The sequence below is a fragment of the Neophocaena asiaeorientalis genome, unplaced genomic scaffold, assembly GCF_003031525.2.
Source record: "Neophocaena asiaeorientalis asiaeorientalis breed wild unplaced genomic scaffold, Neophocaena_asiaeorientalis_V1.1 scaffold177, whole genome shotgun sequence".
NCBI classification, from domain to species: Eukaryota; Metazoa; Chordata; class Mammalia; order Artiodactyla; family Phocoenidae; genus Neophocaena; species Neophocaena asiaeorientalis.
This window is the reverse complement of record NW_020172779.1, coordinates 13,249,103-13,276,021: the sequence shown is the minus strand read 5'-3', so window position 1 is coordinate 13,276,021 and position 26,919 is coordinate 13,249,103. Positions and strand designations below refer to the sequence as shown.

The following is a 26,919-nucleotide window of genomic DNA, read 5'->3' as shown; positions in this document are numbered from 1 at the left end:
GACAGTGAAGGACACACATAAGCATATATATTTATTTAAACTTGGGTTTGCTTGAAGAAACACTGACAGATACCCAGGAAACTAATAAAAGCGCTTCCTCCGGGGTGGGCGTAGGACCCCCTCAGTAAACACTTTCTGATATCATTTTTATTGTTGAGTCATGTGAATCTTTAAGCATATTCAAAAGGGTTTACATTGAATTTACACTTTAAACTTTTAAATCCTGTGGATAGACAGGAGAAAAGAGATTTACTTCCTACTCGAGTGATCAGGGAAGCCTCTGTGAAGTAGACGCCAGCCTAAATGTTTTGCCAGACCCCCCTGGGTGGTTGCTTATTCAGGCACCAAATTTGCAAAGCAGTTTACGAGGCACATTCGAGGAACATGTTTTCTTCATCCTGAAATCACGAAATTCGATCTCCCAGAGGCCTCTTGGCATTTGTCTTCTCTTGAATTAGACAAATGCATATTGTACGTTTAGTCTGTGCCTCATGTTATGTCAGATGCTGGGGAAACGTCAAAACACAAACTAGATATAAACCCTGTCCTCATGACACCTAGAGCCTAGAGAGGAAGCTAGGTGTTAACCAAGAAACTAAACAGTGAATCGCTTAGTCGTAGTCGTGGTAAGTGTCACAGAAGAAAAGTTAGGGATGTTGGGGGCTGATATTGAATATAATATCCCAAGCTAATCTGGGGGAGCGTCTGGCTTAACAGCAACCTTCAAGCATCGTCCTAGCACAAACACTGCTTGGATGTCTTTTTCACACTAATGAGCTCAAATTACACTGAGAACTAGGGCTTTCCGAAGCTAGTTTGATCATAAAACAACTGCAAACAAATGTGATCCATGGGTTACTTCACAAATGTGCTAACAGTGAGTGCTCAAGCACACACACACGGCCCAGTCTTGCCCACACCAGTGTTTTTGAAGTGTTTACATGACCCAGACCTCGAAGGCATTTCTTTAGGATAAATCTCATAACAGCATGGGTTTTTGTTTCCTGCTTTTCACGTGGGAGACAGCGTCAGCGCTGCGCCCCGTCAGCTCTGTGGCCTCCGTCAGGCCTTCCCCTTCACAGAGCTCATGACTCTCCAAGTCTCTAACGTAGCCGCTGTTGCCAGACTCTGGGAGTTCAGATCCACTTCCTAAACTGTGATCTTGGGCAAGTAGCTTTGACTGTCTGAGCCTCAGTTTCCTCACCTGCAAAGAGTGTGTACCCCCTGGGGCACGGGGAGGACTGGTGAGAAGAGCTTAGAGCGGCGGTGGGCATGTAGTGAGTATTTACTGCTGCTGCCATCATGATTGTTGTTATTCCCTCGTTTGGGCACAACCAAGAGGAACGGAGTGAATCTCCTGTAACATGATTAAATCACTCACATATTTAATTAAGCAACTTCTGTGTTTCAGGCACACTTTTAAGTGCTGAAGGTACAGTCAGTAGTGAACAAGGCAGCTCCCATCCTGCTTACATTCTGACTGGGGTGAGGAAAACACAGGGAATGAGAAAGTAAATAACCTAAGTTCACATGGTAGTTGGTGTCAGCAGGAAAACATAACAGTGAGGCGTTGACGTGTAGGGGGTCAGGGAGCATCTGAGGACCCGACATTTGAGTTGAGAACTGGAGGGTATGACGAGCAGGTGTGAGCGAGCAGGCCAGGGAGGTGGACAGTAAGTGTTGCTGCCCTGAAGGGGGACAGGCTTGGCGTGTTCACGTGACAACAAGAAGGCAGGTGAGGCTGCAGGGAACTGAGCCAGGAGAGTGCTGGGAGATGCCACAGAGATGGGGCCAGACACGTAGGGCTCTGCAGGTCGTGGAATGGTTTTGGATATTATTATTCTAAGTGTGATCAGAAGTTGTCAAACAAAGGGAGTGACGTGATAAGTTATGTTTTAAATGGATCCTTGTGGTTCAGTGATGCTCAGCTGGGGCAGCTTTGCCCCCAGAGGACACTTTGCAGTGTCTGGACACATTACATCGTGACTTGGGCGGGTACTGCTGGCATCCAGAGGATAGAAGCCAGGGATGCTGCCGAACATCCTACAAAGCATGGGATTGCTGTCCATAACAAAGGATCATCCAGGCAAAATGTCAGTAGGATGGAGGTTGAGAAACCCAGCTGTGGCTGATGAGTGAAGGACAGACTATAGGGGGTGGTGGGGACAGACTGAAGAGAAATTTATACCAGATCCACTGAGAAATAAAGATAAATTGGACTAAGGTGGTAGCGGCGGAGGTGGTGGAAAGTAGTTCAATTCAGTTCTCAATGTATTTTGAAGGGAGAACCACCGGGATTTGCTGATCAGTTTAAATATGGGGTGTTTAAGGGAATTGTCCAGATGACGCCCACGGTTTTTGGCCTGAGCATCTAGGTGAATGGCCAGTACCGTTATCTGAGCCAGGGTAGGTAGGAAGGACCGGGTTTGGTGGGGGACAGAAGGAGAAAGTTGTCTTTCATCTAGAACTGTTGGCATCCAGACTTTCAGACAAGTCAGTTTTCCACCCTCCCTAGTGCCGCATGCCAGAAAGCGTTCCATTGCCGGGGGACTAAATGTGACTAGGTAGAGATAACTCTGAGTACCCAGAAAGGGTTAAACACATCCTGCTGAGTGAGAGCTCAGACACTTGTTGTAGCCACAGAATTGCAGAGCCAGTGCTGGAGGTGGTCTTCTAGGTGACCTGGGGCCAATACCTCAGTGCCCTCTGCATCTTTTCTGCTGGATTATCAGGTAGCATCTGCGTGATGCTTCCAGCCACAGGAGCCCACCTGCAGAGCTCGCTGCAGTTTAGGTCTCCCTCCCTGCCATGGATCCTAGCCCTACCCGCCTTGGATAAGAGTAGAAAGGAAGCTTAGAAGTGAACCCATAGCCGTGCATCATTCTTTGTTCCATACCTGGAAGGTAGTAAGTAAGGCAGGTATGATTTCTAAAACTTCACAGGTGAGGAAACTGAGGCAGAGCGAGAACTGGATTTACCCAGGGTCACGGAGGTAGCAAGTGGTATCAGACTTGCATTAAGCCATCTAGTTCTTAAGTCTGGTGTTCCATCCACCACACAGTAGCTGCCTTTCAAACTTGATGTAAGTCACACACAGCAAGTCTCAGAAGCCAGGCTTAGGCCATCCTTTCAGGTATCTGGAAGTCTTCCAATTCATCAGGTTATGGCCATTCTAGGAGGACTCTGACCTAAGCATAAAGGACACTCTTGAGTGTACAATCTTGGTTCCCGAGCAGAATCTGCAACTCACCAAAGGCTCTGTGCCACCATCAACCATCCCAGCTCTCTGCTGCCAGCCCAGAATGAAAGAAAAAAGCATCAGCGCTATTTTAAACAGTGTTTCCAGGCTGTGGGATGTGGGAAGCAGTAACAGCTACCACACATGGAGTGTGGTCCCCATTTCAAATGAAAAAAAAAAAGTACTGAAGGTCATAAAGATTAAGTAGTTTACCTAACGTTGCACAGCTGGTTTGCTGTAGGACTAGGATTTGAACCCAAAATCCATTCATTGTCTTTTTATTAATTGGCTCATGTAACGGGTGAGTTCAGGTATAGCTGGACCCAGGATGTCAGACAGTATCATCTGGACCTTAGCTCACTCTCCTGACTCTTGTCTCTTCTTTCCTCTGAGCCAGCGTCCATTTCAGCCTTAAGTTGACCATCAGGCCACTGAGGTCATAGACTCACCCCTGCAGCTGGGAGGTGGGGCCAGAACCACTTGAACTGAAGTGGAGAGGGGGTAGGTCCTGAAGAGAAGGAGAAATGCACCAGGCCCACTTGGACACGGCAGGAAAGACCACCGTCTGTGTCCTTCTGGAGCTTCAACGACAGCTGTGCTGAGCCTCAGTTTCCTGTCAGTGTCTTCATTCTGTCTTTGCTAGAATAAACTTGGTCTAAACCTGTTTGCTGGAACGTTGAAGAGAAGGGTATCTTAATTAAAATAACTCTTCTCAGGACTTCCCTGGTGGTGCAGTGGTTAAGAATCCACCTGCCAGTGCAGGGGACACGGGTTCGAGTCCCGGTCCGGGAAGATCCCACATGCCACGGAGCAACTTAAGCCCGTGCACCACAACTACTGAGCCTGTGCTCTAGAGCCCGCAAGCCACAACTACTGAGCCCACGTGCCACAACTGCTGAAGCCTGTGCGCCTAGAGCCCGTGCTCCGCAGCAAGAGAAGCCACCGCAATGAGAAGCCTGCGCACTGCAACGAAGTGTAGCCCCTGCTCGCCGCAATTAGAGGAAGCCCGCACACAGCAACAAAGACACAACGCAGCCAAAAATAAATAAATAAATAACATAAAATGACTCTTCTCAGAGAGAACTGTTTGTCAGAAAATGTAAATCTTTCTTAGCTCTTGGGAAATAAAAAGTCTTAGTTCATTTTGCTTTGCTCTATTTTAGGACTGTACGGAAGGAATATATCACTGCAAAGTATGTAGATCATAGATTTTCACGGAAGACCTGTTCATCTTCGTCAGCTAAACTGAACGAATTGCTTGAGGCCATCAAATCCAGGGATTTACTTGCACTAATTCAAGTCTATGCAGAGGGGGTAGAGCTAATGGAACCGCTGCTGGAACCCGGACAGGTACAGCTTCACTGAAATCAGGATGAAGAGGGACGCGGGAAATCAGTTTAAAAGATGACTCGTTTTATTGTAACACCACAGAATGAGACTGTTATACATTAAGTGATCGTGTCTGAATCCGGACAATTTGAGGGTGAAAGGGGCTGCTATTAATAATTACTTTGGGGCAGCTGACTTAAACGAAGCCTGTCTAGGCAAACTAGGACCTCTGACCACCCTATTTATATTCCTCCTTTCCTTTCAGGAGCTCGGGGAGACAGCCCTTCATCTTGCAGTCCGAACTGCAGACCAGACATCTCTCCACTTGGTTGACTTCCTTGTACAAAACTGGTAGGGTTTTTGTTTTCTCTGGATATGCCTTGTGAGTTAACGCGAACCAGCCCTATTGGCGGCCTACCTCGTGACTCAGCAAAGAGCCAGATCCTGTTACTGGCTTTGCAGGCCATGAAGTGTCTGTCACAGCCATTCAGCATTGTCATCATAGTGTGAAAACTGCCACAATCAGTATGTAAACAAGTGAGCATGGCCATGTTCCAGTAAAGCTGTATTTACAAAAACAAGCAGGGGGCCAGATACGGCCTGTGGGCTGTAGTTTGCCAACCCTTGGCCTAGATAAATGTAAAATCCTATCTCTGTGTCCAAAACCTGCTGCATTAAGGGAGGTTGAAAGAGAGGACACTTAACAGCTCAAGGTAACAGATCTGTGAGTTTTCATTGTTTATAAGTTCATGGTAAGAGATCAGTATGTGTGGCTGACCCAATTGCTAATTCAAGTTTAGGATATACTAATAGAGTAATACTGAACACAGCAGGTTTAGACTTGCTGGATTCTTTGTTGGGTAGTTCTGTAAGCTACAGATTAGGAGGAGGAACTAGAGCTCATCCAAAGGAGAGCGATTAAAATAGTGAGGGGATTTGGACTCACATATGGAGAACGGTGCCTGGACACAAGCCAGATTGTACAATCGCCCAGCCTCTTCCATAGAGGTGGTTCAGCGTAGTGGTTAAGACCATTGGCTCCAGAGACACACTGTCTGTGTTCAAATCCCTGCTCCATCATCTGTGTCTCGACAATCTCTCAAACAAGCACTTCATCCTCTCTGTTTTCATCTAAAAAATAAGGGTTATAGTATACCTACCCCGTCAGGTGGTTGTGAAGACTAAATGAGCTAATACACATAGGAGACGTGTGTCTGTCCCGTACACAGTAGGCACTCAATAAATGCTGGCTGTTATTGTCATTATGTTGCTTATAAATGGAAGTGTCACGTTAGAAACATCATCATCTTCCCTGCTTTTAAGAAGTAGGTCGCAAATTTGACTCAGTTGTTAGCATGGGGAAAAGTGGTTCATCTGTAGTTTTAAGTTATAGAGCAAATCATTTTTTTTTCTAATACATTCATCTTTCAGTGGGAACCTGGATAAGCAGACGGCCCTGGGGAACACGGCTCTGCACTACTGTAGCATGTACGGTAAACCTGAGTGTTTGAAGCTGCTTCTCAGGAGCAAACCCACCGTGGATGTCGGTAAGTGTGGCCAAGCATCTTTTAATAACTGCGGTGAGAGCATTCAGTTGGCTGAAACCTAGACATGCCTGTTCCATTGTCATCTGAGGATTGTTCTTTGCCTTTTCAAGATGTATCTTAGATAATCATGCAACTGTATTCCACCTGTTTTAGCTAACCAGGCTGGAGAGACTGCCCTGGACATAGCAAAGAGACTGAAGGCCACCCAGTGTGAAGATCTGGTAAGCGGAGTGGGAGAGGGGTGAGCCCAACTGCCCTAAAAGGGTGTTCTCTGAAACCACGACTGGAGTGAGAGAAGCAGATTCTCTCTCTCTCTCTCTCTCTCTCTCTCTCTCTCTTTTTTTTGGACATTGGCTAAAGAAATCCAGACAAGCACTCAGGCTACATTTGAAAAAATGGTAAAATGATAAATTTGTCATCCATGTCTTTTGAGTACAGTTATGGTATAGCAGCTAAAAGGCATTTGAGAGGTCTTATTACCAGACAAACTGCTATTTTTTTTTTTTTGGCCGTGCCACACGGTGGGCGGGAGCAGGATCTTGCTTCCCTGACCAGGGATCGAACCTGAGCCCCCGGCAGCGGAAGCACAGAGTCTTAGCCACTCGACCACCAGGGGAGTCCCAAGGTGCTGCTTTTTTTGTTTGCCAGACATTAGTCTTTCTCTGTAGCTTAACAGTAAAGAATTATTTGGGGAATTCCCTAGCGGCCCAGTGGGTAAAACACTGCAGTTCCTGGGTTCAATCCCTGGAACTAAGGTCAGGGAACTAAGATCCTGCAAGCCGTGTGGCACAGCCAAAAAACAAAAATAATTTTTTTTTTTGGAAAGAATTACTTGGGAAGCCAGTTCCAAAAATTGGGCAAGTAAAGTTCGGAGTGTAATGGTTTTCAGAATGTCCAGTGCCCTCCCTCCCCTGCCCCCATCCTGTGTACACACTCACCTCCAGTCCCACTAGTTCTTGCTTATACCTCTGGGCCTTTGCGTAGAGCATGATTCTCTTAACCACAGGGAAGGATAAGATAGGAAAGATAGGTCACATTCCCTTGAGTTCCTGCTAAGTGCCAAGTACCCACCCAGGCCCAGCAGTTGTACGTCTTTATTTTTACAAGAATGCTTTGGGGACGTTGGAGTTACCCTTGCCCCATTTTATGACTAAGAAAGTGGGCCGTGGGTAGAACCAGGACTGTCTGACTTTAAAGGCCTGCTGACCTACCTGTCGCACTTCAGTGACTCTGATTTTGCCTTCCAGCGGGAATTTGCAGTTTTGAGGCTCATTTTAATAATATTGAGAAAGCTTTTAATTTTGGAGAGAAGTCACGTTACCAACGTTACCAGAATTAAAAAGGCTTCACCCGTAATTCTTTGCAATTCCTCTTCAGTCTGTCCTGTGGCAGTCCCGTTTGTATAATCAGAGTTTTGCCTGCAGTGCAGCTACTGGTGATGAATCCGAAACCAGGAATGAGGTGGGATTTGCTCAGTGTTTATATAATGTCCGGGTGCCTGGCATTGAAATTACAGCGGTTACACCTGCTGTTACTTTCAGCTTTCCCAGGCTAAATCTGGAAAGTTCAATCCACATGTCCACGTAGAATATGAGTGGAATCTTCGACAGGAGGAGATGGATGAAAGCGATGATGATCTGGATGACAAAGTGAGTGTACGTAGTGCCTCTGATTCCTTAGCCCTTCTCCCAGGTTTTCTCCACTATACAGATAAGACCCATTCTTTGTGAGATTGATTTTGGTCTTATGACCTGATTCACCAGGGCCATTTTCTTTGTTTAGTCTCTGATCCTTGTTGAGTGCCACTTAATAGCTGTATTGGTCAGGTTTCTCCAGAGAAACAACCAGTATGGGTGGGTGGGTGGGTGGTGTGTGTGGGGTTACGTGTGGTGTGTGTGTGGTGTAGAGATGGAGAGAAATTCATTTTAAGGAGTTGGCTCACATGCCTGGGGCGGGCCCGGCCAGAATCCCCAGGGCAGGCCAGTAGGCTGGGGACTCCACAGGAGCTGAGGGTGCAGTCCTGAGTTTTCAGGCAGAAAGCCTTCTTCCTTTGGGGGTCCTTAGTCTTTCGTCTTAAGCCCTTTGACTGCCTGCATGAGGCCCACCCCTGTTACTCAAAATCTAACCTAAATGTGAACCACATATAAAAAATACCTTCACAGCAGCATCTAGACTGGTGTTCGACCAGTCACCTACGCACCATAGCCTTAGCCAAGTCAGCACATAAAATGAGTCATCGAAACAGCTAATTAATAAATAACAAGTTGTCACTGATTGAGTGTTTAAATATGAACTAGGTGGCAGCGAGCACGTGTCACCTCAGGTCATCTCTGTCAAAAGCCCGTTGGAGTGTTGTCATTGTCCCACTTTACAGAGGAGAAGACTGACAGGGAAATCACGTGGTTTATCTAAAGTCTCACAGCGAGTAAAGACGGTCTCAGGGATTAAACCCAGTTCTGTGTGACTTTATCATAGATAGTTCTGAATTACCTCTGAAGGTTCATTTGTACCCTTTTTTTAGATTCCACATATAAGTGATACCATATGATATTTGTCTTTCTGTGTCTGACTCACTTAGTGTGATAATCTCTAGGTCCATCCATGTTGCTGCAAATGGCATTATTTTGTTCTTTTTTATGGCTGAGTAATATTCCATCATATATATGTCCCACATCTTATTTATCCATTCCTCTGTCAGTGAACGTTTAGGTTGCTTCCGCGACCTGGCTGTTGTAAATAGTGCTGCAGTGAACATTGAGGTGTGCGTGTATCGTTTTGAATTACGGTTTTCTCTGGGTATATGCCCGGTAGTGGGATTGCTGGGTCATATGGTAGTTCTCTTTTAAGTTTTCTAAGGAAACTCCGTACTGTTCTCCATAGTGGCCGTACCAATTTACATTAGTGTAGGAGGGTTCCCTTTTCTCCACACCCTCTCCAGCATTTAGTGTTTGTGGATTTTTTGATGATGGCCATTCTGACCGGTATGAGGTGATACCTCATTGTAGTTTTGATTTGCATTTCAATGATAATTAGTGATGTTGAGCATCTTTTCATGTGCTTTTTGGCCATCTGTATGTCGTCTTTAGAGAAATGTCCATTTAGATCTCCTGCCCGTTTTTTAATTGGGTTGTTTCATTTTCTGATACTGAGCTGCCTGAGTGGTTTGTGTATTTTTGGAGATTAATCCCTTGTCAGTTGCTACCTCTGAAGGTTCCTGCGTGCATTTTTCATCATCTGTGGATCCACTGGTTCCTCTTTCCCAGGCAGGATGTAAGGAGTAGTCAAAGGTGCTCCTACCGAGGGGTCCTAATGGCATTCACCATTTTAAGAGAAGCTCAATTACGACACAGTCAAGATAACCATTATAGTAAGAGTTGGCGAAATTCCTGAGAAGTGTTCAGAGGACAGGGCGGCTGCCTCAGCCTTGGCGAGCAGTGAAGACCTTACCAAGGAAACACTGTGGGAGATGGGTTTCTAAGGGTGGTGAGGAGCTTGCCAGGCAGGGAAGTAGGAAGGAGTGCATCCTTCGGGGGAGGGAGAACAGCATGTGCAGAGGCTGGGGGTCATCATGGGGCCTGAACATCAGAGGACCGGTTGGGATGAGGTGTGAGGTGCCTTCACATGCACTGGGTGGGGAGAGGCAAGGGGCTCCCCTGAAGCGTCAGGCAGCCTAGACCAGGAAGGGCGTGAAGGGGGTGGTAGGCCAAGTTCAGCCCTTTGGCTTTCATCTAAGCAGGCACAGGCCAACAGAGCTTTGCTGTCAGAGAGCAGGGTTTCCTACCAGCTCTGCCTGCAGCGTGGAAAATGGGCTGGAGCTGAAAGAAACTGAGGCAGGGGCTGTTCAGGAGACCAGTGGTCCAGGGGGTGCTGGTGAGTGCCTGCACGAGTTGTGGGTCCGAGGGGTACTTCTGAGCTCTCCGTGCGGGACTGGGTGGCTCTCGATGCCACTGAGGTTGGGAGACTTCCCACTTGGGAAGTTGCATGGGTGCTGATGCTGTGAGCCGAGTGCAAACGCCAGCGATCCGTCATGGGTGGTTGAAAGTGTTTGGAATCCAAGAGGTTGAGGTTGGACGTACAGGCCCGAGTCATCAACATTAGGTGGCAGTCACGGCCATGGGTGCAGATGAGGCTCCTTCCTGAGAGGGTGTAAAATGAGGAGAGAGGTGAGTGTGGAGAGCTTCGACGTTAAAGGGCTGAGCAGGGATGGAAAAGTTAATGTAGTAGCTACTGTTCAGTTGTTGGTGAACGTGCCCTGCACAGGGGAGGTATTTGTGGATTAAAGGTTAAATCCGTGTGACCTTCTACTTCTGAATACAATGCTCCCTAACCAGCATGTCCCTGGTGGGACCCTGGTAATGACAGGAGAGTGAGAAGTGTACTCTCTGGATGTTTCCCTTGTGCTGTGTCGTGGCTCCTAGGCTTTTGTGTGGCTGACCCCCCAGAAACGCAGAGAGCCACAGGAGCCCAGATTCCCCCCCCGAGCCTGCCCTGCAGAGTCCTCCGGACACCTGAAGCGTCATCCTTGACTATCAGCTGACCCACCACACTGTTATTTCATTTGCCAGCCGAGCCCCATCAAGAAAGAGCGCTCACCCAGACCTCAGAGCTTCTGCCACTCCTCCAGCATCTCCCCGCAGGACAAGCTGTCACTGCCGGGCTTCAGCACTCCGCGGGACAAACAACGGCTCTCCTACGGCGCCTTCACCAACCAGATCTTTGTCTCCACAAGCACAGACTCACCCACAGCGCCGACTGCGGAGGCACCCCCGCTGCCTCCTAGAAACGCCGGGAAAGGTACAGGCTGTGGGAAGGGCTTTGTGACTCCATCTTCAGAGCTGGGAGTTGACCCAGCTTTGACGTAAGAATTTCGAGGTGCCTTTGAGTGGCAGAGTGTGGGCTGTGATGTCAGGGCAGCTTGAAACAGGGACCTCACCATTTGCCACGTTACAGCCGAGTAGTGTTACGGGCACTCCGCGTGCCTTGTCTTGTGTGAACCTTACAACCATCCTGTGAGGCGTGTGCTTTTGCGCCCATTGTACAGATGAGAAAATTGAGGTAGAATGACTTGCCCAAAGGTCATGCGGCCGGTAAGTGGTGGAGTTGAGGTTCCATCCAGGGTCCACGTGGCTCCCAAACCAGCATTCTTTCCTGTGTAATATGGGGTGGAATTTGAGTTCTTCTTTGAGAAGTTTCTTTCCTCTACACTAAAATGTAGTAACAGTGATAGGCAATAGTTACGAAGCCCTTTGCTTTACGAGAGGCCCTAAGCCCAGCACCTCTCTTTTCACGCTCACAGAACAAGGTAAGCTAGGACAGTTGCTGGCACCAGGCAGACAGGGTCCTGGTTCAGAGCTCTAGAGTAATTGGCCTGAGGCTCTTGGGGGTTTGGGATCCTCACCCAGGTCCTGTGTGACCTGAACCCACACTCCTGTGCTCTCTGGCGAGTGGTTTTCCACGAGATACCACCTGGGGCAGGATCCTACCAGAGGAGGGTCATTGTGCCATGTGTTGTCACATGCCCCCACGGGACTCATGCCAGGTGGTGACGGTCCGTGAAGACTGCATCCTGTTCCCCGAATCCACCGAACGCCCTGCACAGAAAGTCCATGTATTCCCACCTATACGGGGACGAGTCAAGACACAGAAGTGATAACGTTAAGGGCTCACCCCTCCCGGGGGTATTCGAGAGGTACCCGGAGCTGTAGCTTCCGGTCTGGTCTCAGCCATAAACCCAAGTGCAGGATCCTCCCCGTGTCCTCTGCAGGTTTGAGGGCCCCGGTGCACAGTGCGTGCCTATTTGAATCACACTGGGGCTATTTTCTGGGGAATGTGAGCTTTATTCAAAGCAGTGTTTTTTCAGAGCTTATTCTCCATTGAAATAGTGTTATAAATGGGAGCAGTGTTCTTAGACCCCAATGGCCTCATAGATGATAAAATAGTGGAGAAAGTTAAAATGAGGCTCGGGCATAAACAGCACTCATCAGAGATAACCAGTGACCAGAAGAGCAACGGCGCACGTAACCCAAAGGCTTAACCCGCCGGTGGTGTCCTTACCATTCCACACATCATGCTGGAACGTGCCTTTTAAATCACTAGCGTAACAAGGCGCAGACGTGTGCCGCAAGAGGCCTGTGTTACCTCTCACCGCGGGGCGATGATGCTCCCCAGCAGGGTGGCAGTCTGCTAAGAGCAGAGAGTCCCTTTCTGCGCCCTAAGAAAGACCGGGGAGAGTTACTCTGCAAGAGTTCACATCCCCTGATCGTGGTTACCAAAAAAAGTGGTGATGACCTATCAGAGAGCCTCCCGGTCACTGAGAACCTTGGAAAAGGGCTACAGGAGAGAATGACACCAGAGTCCTAGGGCCCAGGAGGCACCCTCACCTCCCTCTACCCCTTTCCATAATTTTGTCTCAAGGGGACGCAGAAACCCATAAAGTATCCTGACTCAGTGCCAAGTATATCTCTGCTGCCTTGAATAAATTCTGATTAGCTCTTTCCCAAAGACCCAAAGACAAAGACCAAATTTATTTCGTGATGCAGCTGCTGAAACAAGTGCCTGGAGACTTGGCCGTAGCAACCGTGGTCGGCTAAGGATAGACTGCTTACCGCCCCCCACCCCCAATCCCATAATTGAACATAGACATCCCTCTCCGCTACAGTCAGAGTGTTCTTCCAGGTTGCCCATAGCAGGACATCAGATTCGGAGATTTGGTCTGAGCTGGTGAGACAAGAAGCACAGCCTGCCCGTGACTTTTATAAGGGGTTTGAAGCGGGAGATACTTCCTGCAGGCAGCTTGACTCACGTGCCCACACATTTGGAATAGTGATAATGTTTGAATGGAGTTCTCAGAAGACACAGTTGAAGACCAGCCGATGCTCTGCGCAGAGAGAACTCTCCTCTGTTTTCCTTACGTTTTCTTCATTTCATTCTGTTGAACTGATTGAACCGTTTGCATGGAACAAAGATGTCTTGTTGTTTGGGTTGCTCGTTTCCCGTGGAGGTAAAGCAGAGGTGTCTGCTTGCAGCCGAAGTCATTTCCACACTGAGAACTTCGGGGTCGTAAGGATGATGGCTTCCGGTGAGGCAGAAACAACTGATAAAGTTTCCACTAACGAGAGGAATACAGAGGACAAAAGTAGAAGGAATTATTCTGAATCCAGCTCAGGAGTATTTTCAGAAACTTGCAGCTGCCTCGTGAAAATGTAAGGAGTTTGACCTAAATTGCCGTCGGGCAAAGCCCCCTGTGCTTGAGCAGAGCTCCAGTCAGAGCTGGACGGCTCAGCAGTTCGGAATCCCGAGCTCACCACTCTGAGGCCTTTGAAACATTTTGCTGCCCACGCCCTCTTCGGATGTGAAGTCCAGCGAGATTAAATCAGAGCTATAAAATTAAGCATGCAGAAGTTTCCCACCCGTGGTCGGCAGCTCCGCCCAGCCCCCCACTTCACTGTATCTTTATTAAGACTAGATATTCTTCAGGATCGCCAAGATTGGTTTGTTCTTCATCTTTCAGCTAAAATCATGTCACAGAACCTGGATTTTTTTTTTTTTTAGAGCTAGAGGGATGCTGAAAGATTGACGTACAGCTCAGGAAACAGAGCCCTGAAAAGGCTGAGGAACTTCCATGTCACGTGGTGGCTGAAATAGGATAGAAAATTAAAGTGGGCCTTAGGACTTGGCAACCAGATCTTCTGTGGTAGTTTCTTCTTTTCCATGTTGAGGAAGAGGGTCCATCTCTGTCTTGTCTTCCTCGTGCATTTGTCATCAGAATCCAGTGAGACAATATATGAGAAAGCATTTGGTAAAATGCAGAGCGCTGAACTACCGCGAGGGACTCCTATCAGGACTGTTCAGGCTCTGACTCCACACATGTCCCCAGAGTAGGGAAGAAGGTCTGGGCACCACGGTACTGTGATGCCGCCCCCAGAACAGGTGCTTGACAACAGTGTAGCTTTGCTTTTTAAGTCATTTTAAGCTACAGAACTGCAGTTTTCTCCCACTGTAAAATTCCACACCTTTTACACAGCCGTGGCACAGACTGTACTTGACACGAGATTTTTGTGGAGGTTAGTGAGAGGGACGGGAAGCTTCCAGCTCAGCACCTGGCACCTAGTCTGTGCCCCAGGGAGGGTTCTGCTGCTGACATTTGAGAGCCACTGCAACTCCTCAGCTTTAAAGAAGCGTCCTTGGGGAATAGGAACCGGGGTGGAGCTGCCCAAGTCTGGTAAATAGGCAGGCGCTCTGAATGGCGAAGCCTGGCATGATGTGGGCACCTTTCACTCAAAGGCTTTGTCAGGTAAATGAACGAGGAGTCTGATCGCAAGAAGCTTATTTGACTTACTTAAATGAACTAAGTTTTCAAGCTTTTAGAAGCACGAAGTGATATGCTAACTAGCTTCAGTTCATTCCCATCTGTTCGTGAGATCAGTCCCCTGGACTCAGGCATCGTGTAGCACCTCTGCATATCCTGTGAATACCTGTAGGAATCCTGCAGTCCACACACGTTTTCTATAACATGGACTTCCTGTTTCACACAGGCTCCAGCCTTGGTCTGATAAACCAGTAGGTGATCTGCACAAAAGCGGCTCAGGGCCTGGTGCACCGAGGGCTCCGTGGGTGCTCGTCACGGAGAATGTTGAACCCGGTGCTGCCCTCGCCATCCCTGTAGGTGAGGAGCTAAGCACCCACGTTAATCCAAGAGTATAGTTTGAGAGTAACACACCCTCCAAGGCAGGTCCATCTGTCAACCAGACCGTGCCTGCTGGGCAGCTGTGAGCTGCTGTGAATTCAAACCCCACTCTATCCTCTTCTCTCCCTTGCCCCACCTAGGAGGCTGGGGTTCCTCCCCACCAAGTGCTAACCCTGTCCCTGCCCTGGTCTCGTTTTCACATTTAACTCATCTTGCTAAGTTTCAGGGCCTTCATCTGAAAAATAAGAATCAGGTGTGTGGCTGGCTGGGTCCCTGCTTAGAACGTGAAGGAACGTATGTAAAGTGACTGGCACAGCGTGAGCACTCAGTATGTAGGATGGGGGCCTGTTGGGTCCTGCTGCATGTGTTTGGTTCTGCACGTGTCCTGGGCCCTGGCAAGGTAGCAGAGGGGGAGCGGGGAGCTCCTGCTTGGAAGCTTGCGCTCCAGTGGGTGAGAAAGCAGTGAGCTGTGCCCTCATCAGGGGCAGCAGTCGGTGGTGCTCCAGGTTTGAAGAGAGGGTGAAGGGAGTCTTCCTTTCACTCCCCCGTCCCGCTGGAGGCAGAACTCCTCCACACGGAGGCTGGGAGTGAGCTGTCCCTGCATCCCTGGCACAGAGGGGGCTCCATCAGTGCCTGCTGAGTGAACAAACAACTGCAGAATCAGTGAAGGCGTGTCCTAGAAACGTGCGGCCAGAGCAAGGAGGGGACACTCATAAAACTAACCCAGATGTCCTGGGGCTGTGATAACTGACTCGCTGACGATCCTTCTGCACCATGTTTGTGCCCAAACTCGGTTGTGTAAGCATTTTATACACCATTTCTCTGACTCATTTGAGGTCTGTAGCAACAGTTAGGGCAGAGAGGGGGTGGCCAGGGAGAAGACTGCCCCGGGGTCTGAAGGTAGGAAAGTGCCCTGCTCTAGGAGTTGGGCTTGCCTAGGAGATGTTTCCCTGCGAGTGGCTTTATTCATATGCTGATGACTGTAGAGTTTCCTGGGATTTTTTTATCTCACAGGAAGGTAGCCATTTGAGTGGCTCAATTTTAAAGCTTCCCATGGACCATTGTCCTTCATTGGTGTTGACTTTTCTGGATTTTTCTGGGGGTTTTTTTTTTGTGTGTGTGAGTGGCTTTTTGTTTGCTTGTTTGTTCTGCCTATTTTTGTCCGTCTCTCTCAATCCTTTTTAAAGCGCTGCACACGTGTATCGCCTTGCATTGGCCTCTTTGCTGGCCGAGAGCACGTCTGTGACTCCTGCCCTCAGCAGTGCCGGGCTCGCCAGCCCAGTTGCCCGACCACCGGGGTGCGGAAAGGGGAGCAAAGGTCGCCCGACCACCGGGGTGCGGAAAGGGGAGCAGAGGGAATGCTGTTGTGCGTCTTGCACGTAAGAACGTATGAGCAGGGCTTCCCTGGGGGCGCAGTGGTTGGGAATCCGCCTGCCGATGCAGGGGACACGGGGTCGAGCCCTGGTCCGGGAAGATCCCACATGCCGCGGAGCAACTAAGCCTGTGCGCCACAACTACTGAGCCTGTGCTCTAGAGCCCACGAGCCACAACTACTGAAGCCCGCGCACCTAGAGCCTGTGCTCTGCAACAAGAGAAGCCACCGCAATGAGAAGCCCACTCATCACAACTAGAGAAAGCCTGCATGCAGCAACGAAGACCCAACACAGCCAAAAATAAATTTTTTTTTTTTTTTGCGGTACACGGGCCTCTCACTGCTGTGGTCTCTCCCGTTGCGGAGCACGGGCTCTGGATGCACAGGCCCAGCGGCCATGGCTCGCGGGCCCAGCCGCTCCGCGGCACATGGGATCTTCCCGGACCGGGGCACGAACCCGTGTCCCCTGCATTGGCAGGCGGACTCTCGACCACTGTGCCACCAGGGAAGCCCTAAATAAATTTTAAAAAGCAAAAAAAATCCTTTGAAAAAGAAAAAGAAAAAAGAATATATGAGTGTTAAAGAACCAACCCTGAGCCCCTTGAGTTCGGCACTTTTCTCTTAATGATCAGTGTCTTGGAAGGAGACTGAAGGACACGTGAATGGCTCCTGCGTGTTCTGTGTGCAGCGCTGCGTCTGTCACAGTGTCACTGCCATGTTGGGATCCTGCCAGGCCTGCTGCCAGCCTACCGTGCTTTCTCCACACGCCCCTCTCCTCTGCACCGTGCCTCTGTTTCCCCACCTGAGCATGGAGATGATGATAGCGTCTTCCTACTACACACAGTTCTTCTCTAAGTAAATATTCTTGCATCTTTATCTACATTTTTTTAATATAAGTTTATTTTTATTTTTTATTTATTTTTGGCCACGTTGGGTCTTCGTTGCTGTGCGCAGGCTTTCTCTAGTTGTGGCGAGGGGGGGCTACTTTTATTTGTGATGCACGGGCTTCTCCTTGCGGTGGCTTTTCTTGTTGCGGAGCACGGGCTCTAGGTGCACAGGCTCAGTAGTTAGTTGTGGCGCACAAGCTCTGTAGTTGTGGCACATGGACTTAGTTGCTCCGCGGCATGTGAAATCTTCCCAGACCAGGGCTCGGACCTCTGTCCCCCGAATTGGCAGGTGGATTCGTAACCACTGCACCACCAGGGAAGTCCCTATCTACATTTTAAATGATAGAAACTTTCCATTCTTTTTAAGTTCTGTACTGTGAAAACCATTAGAAAATGGTAAGTTTGCCATTTGTATTGTCCAGAGTTGTCTATATAACTCTGTCATTAACTTCGAGGCTTCTGAGATGCACGGCGGCGTGACGCGTGTGGGCTTCCCGAGTTCTGGCCGCATGGTGGCCACACGTCTGAGCTGCAGGCCTCAGTGAGGGACCTCCCTGAGCCGGTGACGGTGAGGTGCTCGAGGCAGCACAGCTCACACGCGGCCAGTAGCGTTGAAGCCCTGGCAGAACGTCTAACTGAGTGACCAAGAGGCTGCTGGAAATACAGGAGAACCCCAGGCACGTGAACCCCCAGTAAGAGCTGCGTTGGTACACCCTGCCTCCTTGTAGAAGACCTTCTAATAATTTAACCTGGGAGCTATATATGGCAGCTTCGGAAGTCTAGACCGTATTTTTAAGAAAAAGCGTTAGAGGATAGTTTGACATAATAGCCAGTATTAGCGGCAAATGTGGCTTAGGGTGTTTTCTCCTTATTCCCACAGGCCCTGGCAGAGTGGAGGGAAGAAAACTGGCTGCCCGAGTCCCCTCCCCACCTGTTAATCTTGCCTCCACCCCTTTCGAGTTTGTTTGATGCTGTGTTTACTATTTTTTAGTTTGTTTTGTTTTAGCTTTCTTTACCCCTCCAGAATTGCTTCTTTCCTGACCAAGCCAATGCTCAGGTTTAGTTTGCAGGAAACATCCTTTTTAGTGCTTAAAGACTAGTTACTTATTTTGGAAGTCTTTTGAGCTCTCTACAGTAAAGTTATAAAATTTTGTCTGCTTTTCTGGGGTCTGATACAGTGTTTTTCACCCTTTTTTAACTCATGCCCTACCAGCCAAGAAGATTTCATGGCATCTTCCCTTCTGTAGCTTCTGTTACAGAACAATAGGTGGGTCTGTGTGTTGTTTGCCATGAAAGTCCATTACAGTATTGAATATTTATTTTCGAACTTCACACTCTCTCTCCCCAGGTCCCCTCTCTCCCTGGTTTCTGATCTGTCACCCTAAGTGAGACGTTCTGTCTTCCTTAAGGATCACTAGCCTTACAACAAGAGAAGTAGAAGTTTATTCATCCATTAATTCGATACTGTATTTACTAAATGCAGCTTTCTCTACACCAGGCCAGAGAACAGCCTGACCCTGGTAGAACCTGCAGCATGGTGGACAGAGAGGCAATGAACAAGTCAGCAAAGACAGATAATTAGAGACTGTAGTAGCTGATGTCTGAAAGTAAGACAAGGCTGTGATGACGTCAGGAAGGGAACACTAACCCCTACATTTTTTAAATGGTGATTCAGGAAGCTTGATTTTGCTTGGTTTGTGGTTATAGGACAACTCTGGTCTGATCACTCCTAAAACCACGTACGCAGACAGCTTTGCCCAGAGACATAGCCCCATTGGCCATCTGTGTTTCCAGGCGGGATTTGAAACGGATTGATTATGGCCTTCCAGATGCATTGCATCAAGAAGTCCCTAGATGGCGATACAGATGAAACTGCTGGGGAATCTCACCATTGTCTATTATGTATTCTCCATTTATTTCCAAGAGGAAAGTTACACTTCCTAGTACCGAGCGTTGTTGTTGCCATTTTCCTCGTGTGGCGAGCCCAGAAAGTGCTGGCCTGGCTTTCAGGATGGGGCGAGCCCTCGCCACCCCCAGAGACCTGCATCAGGGTTCAGCTCCGCCCCTCGTGGCTCCATACCCTTAATCACACCCAGCCCCGCTTTCCTAGCTGCCAAATGGGGCCAGTAATACCAGACCTACATGCCTCACAGGGTTGTTATGAAAATCAAGGCAAATAGCATGTACGAACACATTTTGAAAACTAGGAAGCACTGCACAAACACAAGGCTAAAGTAACAATGCCTTCACTGTTACAAAAATGAAACAGTTTCTGAAACTTCAGTGACTGGTGCCGTAATTAGGCGTTGATTGGGGGATATCGGTAAGGCTTCCATCACGTATCTCATCAGTAGGACTGAGAATAAATACTGCCGCTAGGGCCATTTAATTCTAAAGCACACAACCATTTTACTGAGATGAACAGTATTTACTTCCAAGACGAGACTGTCTTTGAGAAATGGGGGTTTAAATCTGTGTTTGTACTGAGCGGTAATTGATCACGGGAAATATAGCAAAGCTTGTTTTCCCAAGGAAGGAGGCCAGCAGTAATTACGCTTCTCTTTTAATATGCAGAATGTAAAAAGCTCTTTTGGAGCCTTTCTGGATCACCAGGTACCTGCTATCCTGCGATAAACATTTGGTGTGGCAGTGTTCCTAGCTTTATTTGTTTCTTTCCTTTTTTTCTCTTTTAATGTTTGTGGACACTGTTGTCCAGTTAAACCATAACCTGGTAATGATCATAAAGAGAGATTTGTCAAAGTGCCCAGCATATAGTGCTCGGCACACACCGGCCACTTCAGTGTCTCTTGGAATAAACAAAATGAACAGCGTATATACTACTCCCGTAGCGCTCATTGAAAACAAACTCCTTTTTTTCTTAAAGCGTTAGTTCAAAAAGTCAACTTTTGCAGTAGTGGTGTGTGTGTGTGTGTGTGTGTGTGTGTGTGTGATATTAATATAATTATTGCTATCGTATCATTACCTCTGGAGAAAGTAGAATCTTTTTAAAAACCTTTAGAAATCAGGGCTTCCCTGGTGGCACAGTGGTTACAAATCTGCCTGCCAATGCAGGAGACAGGGGTTTGAGCCCTGGTCCGGGAAGATCCCACATGCCACGGAGCAACTAAGCCCGTGCGCCACAACTACTGAGCCTGCGTGCCACAGCTACTGAAGCCCGCGCACCTAGAGCCCGTGCTCCGCAGCAAGAGAAGCCACTGCAGTGAGAAGCCCGCGCAGCGCAACGAAGAGTAGCCCCTGCTCGCAGGCAAACATTTAAAAAAAAAATTTTTTTAAACCTATAGAAATCAGTGAAGCTTATGTAACTTGTTCAAGCTTCCAATATAATAGGTGGTTTATGATTTCTAGAACAGTTCAGAATTGGAGGAAAAAAGGGTTTTTGGATTTCCCTTCTTTCCAAGTAACCCTTTCCATTAGAACCTTCATTATTTATAAAAGTCATTTAAAAAAAAACTTCAGGCAACGTTTGCTGACTGAAAAAAAAATTGCAGTGGTGAGAGAAACCCTATTCTATGAATCCAGTGTTCATGTTTCCACGTGAGGCCCTTTGGAGGTTTAGTCGGTTTTGTTGTTTTTGTTTTTTGTTTTTTTTTTTGCGGTACGCGGGCCTCTCACTGTTGTGGCCTCTCCCGTTGCGGAGCACAGGCTCCGGACGCACAGGCTCAGCGGCCATGGCTCACGGGCCCAGCTGCTCCGTGGCATGTGGGATCTTCCCGGACCGGGGCACGAACCCGCGTCCCCTGCATCGGCAGGCGGACTCTCAACCACTGCGCCACCAGGGAAGCCCTTAGTCAGTATTTTGCTCTTTCTCCATTGACTTTGCTGGCAGTGCTGTGTGCCTTCTTCCTCTGTAGGTTTTGCCGTGGTTCCAGTGAGTTACTGGTTTAAAATGTGTGTGTTTTATTTCTCCCGTTGTACCCAAAGGATGATCTGAACCCAGTAGTGTTCCATGTTGGCTGACGTTTTGTTCCTTAAAAGCACACACTCTCCTTTTTAATTTTTTTTACCAGCAATTTTTAAAAGCCCTCTTTTGGGGATTACCGGGTCGATGGACTTGGCCATCCCCAGCCTCGTGCTTCGGTCTCTGTGTGTCACACTCCATTTGATGCATGGGAGTGACTGCACACAGGCTGTTCCATCTGCGAGACCGGGATTAACCTTCCTGCACCATTCGATTCCTTTCCAGGTCCAACTGGCCCACCTTCAGCACTCCCTCTAAGCACCCAGACCTCTAGTGGCAGCTCCACTCTGTCCAAGAAGAGGCCTCCTCCCCCACCGCCCGGACACAAGAGAACCCTATCCGACCCTCCCAGCCCACTACCTCACGGGCCCCCAAACAAAGGCGCAGTTCCTTGGGGTAAGTTGTCCTCCAGTCAGGGCCCTCACTGCCTGAGCCAGGCAGAGCACGGGGCTCGGGGGGCAGTGGGCGCTCAGCACACCCAGCAGATGGACCAGACCGCACCCACGCTGGGTGAGGGCCTGGATACATATGATTGCACAGCCTCTTATGGCCAAGGAACCATGGGGGAAAATACTACCACCACTTGAAAAGTGTACTAGTGATAAGCTTCTGAGCACGTTTTGTGCACCGGACACCCACCAGGGCCCAGGTGGTCAGGCTGGTCCCTCCCAGCTCCTGCCCCCGCTCAGCCTCGCCGGCCTGCTTTCACCTCTGGCTCCACCGGGCTCTTTCCTTCCTCGGGCCGCCCCCTTCCTGCAGCTCTGTCATGGGCTTGAAAGCCTCGCTCCCTCCCGTCCTCCTCTGCCTGCATGTCTGTCTCCTGGGCCATCCTCTCTGAGGGAGCCGCCTCCCCAGTGTTTCCCTCAGGACCCCAGATCACCGCTGACAGGTGTTTTATTTGTGTTCGGTTTTTCGGTCTCTGGAACCTAGCTCCGTGAGAGCAGGGCCCTTGTCTGTCTTTTCTGTGTTCACAGAGCCTAGAGTCGAGCCCAGGATGCAGTAGGTACCTCATAATCGATTGAGAATAAACAGACCTGCGCAGATCAGTTAGTAGTTTACCATTTCAGTGACACTGGTGGCTGATAACAAATTTCTATCCACAAGGAACACGGTTTCCGTCTTTATCTCCCTTTGTAGCTCACCAGCCTGCCACCAGGTTCGCTCAAGAGCCCGGTGTCTCCCGGCGCCCACGGGGTCCTGGCCCTGCTGGTTTGCATGGCTCACCTCCCCTTGCCGGTGAATCGTGTCATGGCTGTTTTGTTTGTTTGTAACTGATAGGGAGCTCAGCTGAATGCTTTTAAAGGCCTCGTCAGAAAGCCCCTAATAGGTGTTCTGGATTTGGGGAGCTTCTGGGAAAAGCCATGCTGCCCATTTGCAGACGGCCACGCCTGTGTGTCATGTGACCCAGATGCCACAGTGCGTGTGGACTGTCTGTGCTTAGCCGTTCACTCCACTGGCCTGGTGCCTGGGGTTTGGGCTTCTCCACCCTTGTGCTCGAGGAGCTCGTGGTCCAGGAGGGACACGAGTGCCGTGCATTCTTCACCAAATACTGTGGAAATGCTGAAGCAGGGTGTCCAGCTGCGTCGGTAGGCTTCGCGGGGAGGGGAAATTTGCAGCGGGTGTTGACAAATCTGTTCCCGGTGAGACCGGCTGCGGGGAGGGTGCGCCCAGGCACACGTCAGCACCATGCAGGTCCCTGACACTGCCCGCGGCCCCACCCCAGGGCCTTCAGGAGTCCCCAGGATTCTTCCAAAAGTTCCAAAAGGATTCTTCCAAGAGGAAGAATTATTTGCCCCAAATAACGCTCCACTGACGGTCACCAGTTTCCTGCAGGTGTTCATACCACAAATCACAGACTGACCTTTTCGAATTTCACTAGATTTTGATCCTGTTGTTTACTCGGGTTTTATTTCTGCATAAAGTTCATTGTGCCTCACAGACTCCATCAGTTTGCAGTTAAATTTACTAAATTTCTGTTTCCCGGCTTAAGAATTATCCCTTTCTTAGACTAAGCAGCAGGACTAGAAAAAAAGCGGGTGTTCATTTGCTTTGGTTTGGCTTTGGGTGGGTTTCGTTGTGGACAAGGGGCATTTTTCACCAAGAAACAAGGTTATCCCTTGATGAGCGTGAGTTGGTGCCCCAGACGGTGAGCGGGAGCCTTCAAGCTTTGGAAGCTGTGGGCCCTGAGCAGTTGGCTGCCACCTACCCCCAGCCTCAAGGGACAAAAATCAAAATCTCTCTGCGCAGAAGTGACCACTGTACACGTCACAGACAACCCCAGGTGGTAATTCTGTGGCCGTCAGGGCCGTTCTTTCTGAGTCGGTGTATGAGCACACAGGGGAGATGTTCTTAAAGGCATCTGCAGACGCGGGACGGTAACAAGCCTCTCACCAGGCAGGTTAAAGTGGCTCAGATCCGGGTCTTCATGCTTTGTGTTGTATGATCACCGCGGGTTTTATCCCTACCTGTCTCCCACTGACGTGATCCAGAAGCCGAAGCAGGGGTCAGACTTAATTAATAAGGCACACGGGGTACCAGATTCCTAGGCAGCATTTATGGTACCTGTGGTTTCCCTCTAGGCACCCATCATTCCAATGCTCCCCTAAACCTGCCGTCTCCCCACAGCCCCTGAGGTGAGGGCCTTTGGGCTGTCTGAGATCTGGACCGGGGCGTGGGGGGCAGACATGCGGAGGTGGAGTAGCACAGCCCTGAGCTCGCCCTGGCCTTACCTGCCCACCCCCTGCCCTAGGACGTGCCTGCCGTGTTGAGCTGGTAGGCTCCCAACTCCATCCTCTCCCCTGAGAGCCAAGCCGTTGCTCATAGTGTGCCCTCAGCCTCGAGCAGTCTGTCCACTTGTGTTCACGCTTAGTCATCCTTCCAGATCTACTGTCCAGGGACCTGCTTCAGAGACCCTCCCCGGCCCGGCCAGCACCCCCATGCCCACTCTCTGCTCCTTCTGGCATAGAGATTATCACACAGTGGTTCTGGTTGCCTTTCTGTCTTTCCCAGTGCAGTATGAGCTCCTTACGAGGGCACGAGCTGTCTCTGTCTCAGTGGAGCTCCGGTGTGGACCTGTGTCCTACTGCCTGGATTCTAATCCACCTCCACCACCTGGTAGCGCTGTGGCTTTCAGCAGTTACCTTTGAATCGTTCCATACCTCAGTCTCTCTGGCTGTAAACTGGGGCTAGTTAATAGCACTCATTGAATTCTTAAGGCCAGTTCCACAGAGTAGGAAATGCAAGGGGCTTGATTTTAAGGACACTGAGATTCACAAAAGGTTCAGTTCCATGCCCAAGTTCTCACAGCTGGTGAGTGGGGAGCCCGTGTGGCTGGGAGAGCCCATGGCCCTCGCGCTCTCCTTGCTCTGCTGAGCTCTGCACTGACGGCACCCTTGGCTGTTCCCCTGTCTCGGCAGTTGTTTCTTTGCCTGTGAATGGAGACGGGGGAAGGTAGCCCGGCAGGTAGGCACCCCCCGCCTGGCTGTGCCACCTCGTCTCTGCAACACGGAGCCCTGGTGTGTGGGGAGGCCACCCCAGGCTTCCTCCCTGCCAGGACCACAGCATCCATGGTGCCCAGGATAGCCCGGGCATCACATACTGCAGCCCCGCTATGGTGATGGGTTCGGCCATCTGTCTAGGGAGACGGCAGAGGCAGGCTTTCGATCAGAAAACAGCTAGGCCGGTGGCAGAAGCAACTAGGTGCGGGGACTGTTGATTTTTGAAGTGGCATGTCATTAAACCTCACCTTTGGAGATAAAATAAGTTGTTTATTACCTGCTTTCTAACAGACCAACACATTTTAACACAATTCAAATTAAATTAATAAGGAAATGAGGACAAAGGGAGAATAAAGGGAGCAAAGTAAGATGAAGTCCAGGAGGGTTATGTCGTCACAAAATGCATAACACAAGGTCACATACAGCAGCTGGAAATAGACCACGGGTTTGACACTGAGGTTCTTAGAGGTGGGAGCAAAGAAAACAATGCAGCCAATTATCTAGTTCATGGTGGCCATAAGATTAAGCCTTTTCTCACACTTGAGGTTCTTGTAATGACTACGTGAGATCAGCTTTCCCTGGGACCTCTGTCCTTTGTCAGGTATTCAGAGAAGTGTTTACGGGGCGCATCCTGGGAAACCATATAGTGCACCGAGCAAACTTTCCGGAAGCCTGAGTTCTGATCCGTGTTCCACCAATACCTAGCTAAGAGACCTCTGAGAATCACTTGCATTCCTTATCTTTGGCCACTGGGACTTAAGTTCTATACGCTTCTCTTTTTTTTAATGGAGAGTAGATGATGGACGAAAAACTATACCGCAAGATGATTCCCTTCTCATATTTCAAGGCCAGAACTTCCAGGTAAAATGGGTCAGTATTTGAAATGTTTGATCCAAGTCCCCCACGTCTACTTATTAGAAGTAGTATTGGCTTGTAAAAGAGCCTTTGGGTAGAAACTTCCTGATTCTTTCTTTTTCTTGGATTTCCCAATATATTCTCAAGTCGCCTCCCCCCACCACTCCGACCCCATTTTACGTGCAGTTCTAGAAATAACAAGGGCTGCCACCATATATAGATTATTCACCATGTACCAGCTGCTATGCACTTGTTCATACGTTACTGTATTAAGCCATCACAACTGTCCTATGAGATAGGGACTGTCATGGTCCCTGGTTTACTGATGAGGAAATTGAATCACAGAGGTCAAGTGACTTGTCCGATAACTTCAAGGCCTGGATTTGAACCTATTTCTGACTCCGAGGTTTGTATAATTACCCACTCTTCCAGAAGACTCCTAGAGCCTGTGTGCCAGGCACTGCTGGGCAGTGCCCTCCTCTCGTTCCACACTCCTGGCCCACAGCTTCTGAGCTACAGTAAGTGACCTGGAGTCTTGGCCACAGTTTTTTTTTTTTTTGCGGTACGCGGGCCTCTCACCACTGTGGCCTCTCCCGTTGCGGAGCACAGGCTCTGGACACGCAGGCTCAGCGGCCATGGCTCACGGGCCCAGCTGCTCTGCGGCATGTGGGATCCTCCCGGACCGGGGCACGAACCCACGTCCCCTGCATCAGCAGGCGGACTCTCAACCACTGCGCCACCAGGGAAGCCCTTGGCCACAGCTTTTTAAACTGTCTGCCCACCGTCCGTCTCCAGCCCTCTCCTCACACAGCTGTGTGTGTACCAGTCATTTCCCAGGTTGCACCGAGAGAGGAAAAAGGATTGAGCTGTTTCCATGCTTGTGCGCCTCCTTCTAGTGCTGTCCTATTTTTGGAACTTTTTCAAAGCCACGCTTCTCTGCCCAGGCACAGCAGGGCTCCTGTCTGCCAGACCACAGCTGCCTCCCCACCCAGGTGTGCAAGAAACCAGGCTGTGCGGGCGGGGGGGAGTGGAGGAGTCTGCTCTGTGGGCCTTGTCTTCATTCAGCAGCGCCCAGTGACTGCTCTGTGCGGACATTGGGCTCCAGTGGGGCTGCAGGGACGGACAAGGTAGAGCCCCTGTCTGTGAAATGCTCGCTCGTTGAGGAAATAAATCACCTGCATTTTTGTTACATCTCGTCAGAGAGCTCAGAACAGTGATCTCCGTTTGTGTCATGCCCTCTGTGGTCCAGCACCATGAACTACACTCCGTGGTTCCTCTCTCATGATTCTCGTGCCCATCTAGTGAAGCAGGTACTGTTATTCCTATTTTAAAGATGAGGGGGCTTCCCTGCTGGCGCAGTGGTTGAGAGTCCGCCTGCCGATGTAGGGGACACGGGTTCGTGCCCCGGTCCGGGAAGATCGCACATGCCGCGGAGCGGCTGGGCCCGTGAGCCATGGCCGCTGGGCCTGCGTGTCCAGAGCCTGTGTTCCGCAATGGGAGAGGCCACAACAGTGAGAGGCCTGCGTACC

At 49.5% G+C, this 26,919-nt stretch overlaps 1 protein-coding gene across 1 annotated transcript in view; it reads left to right on the top strand.

The window, feature by feature from the left end:
* Positions 1–26,919, top strand: part of ASAP1 (ArfGAP with SH3 domain, ankyrin repeat and PH domain 1) — a 145,315-nt gene that overhangs the window by 100,904 nt on the left and 17,492 nt on the right. The window contains exons 16-23 of the mRNA XM_024741265.1: positions 4,402–4,588; positions 4,833–4,918; positions 5,999–6,114; positions 6,268–6,335; positions 7,492–7,575; positions 7,656–7,763; positions 10,680–10,908; positions 21,264–21,434. Of these exons, the coding sequence (XP_024597033.1) occupies positions 4,402–4,588; positions 4,833–4,918; positions 5,999–6,114; positions 6,268–6,335; positions 7,492–7,575; positions 7,656–7,763; positions 10,680–10,908; positions 21,264–21,434 (1,049 nt within the window). The remainder of the gene's footprint in view (positions 1–4,401; positions 4,589–4,832; positions 4,919–5,998; positions 6,115–6,267; positions 6,336–7,491; positions 7,576–7,655; positions 7,764–10,679; positions 10,909–21,263; positions 21,435–26,919) is intronic.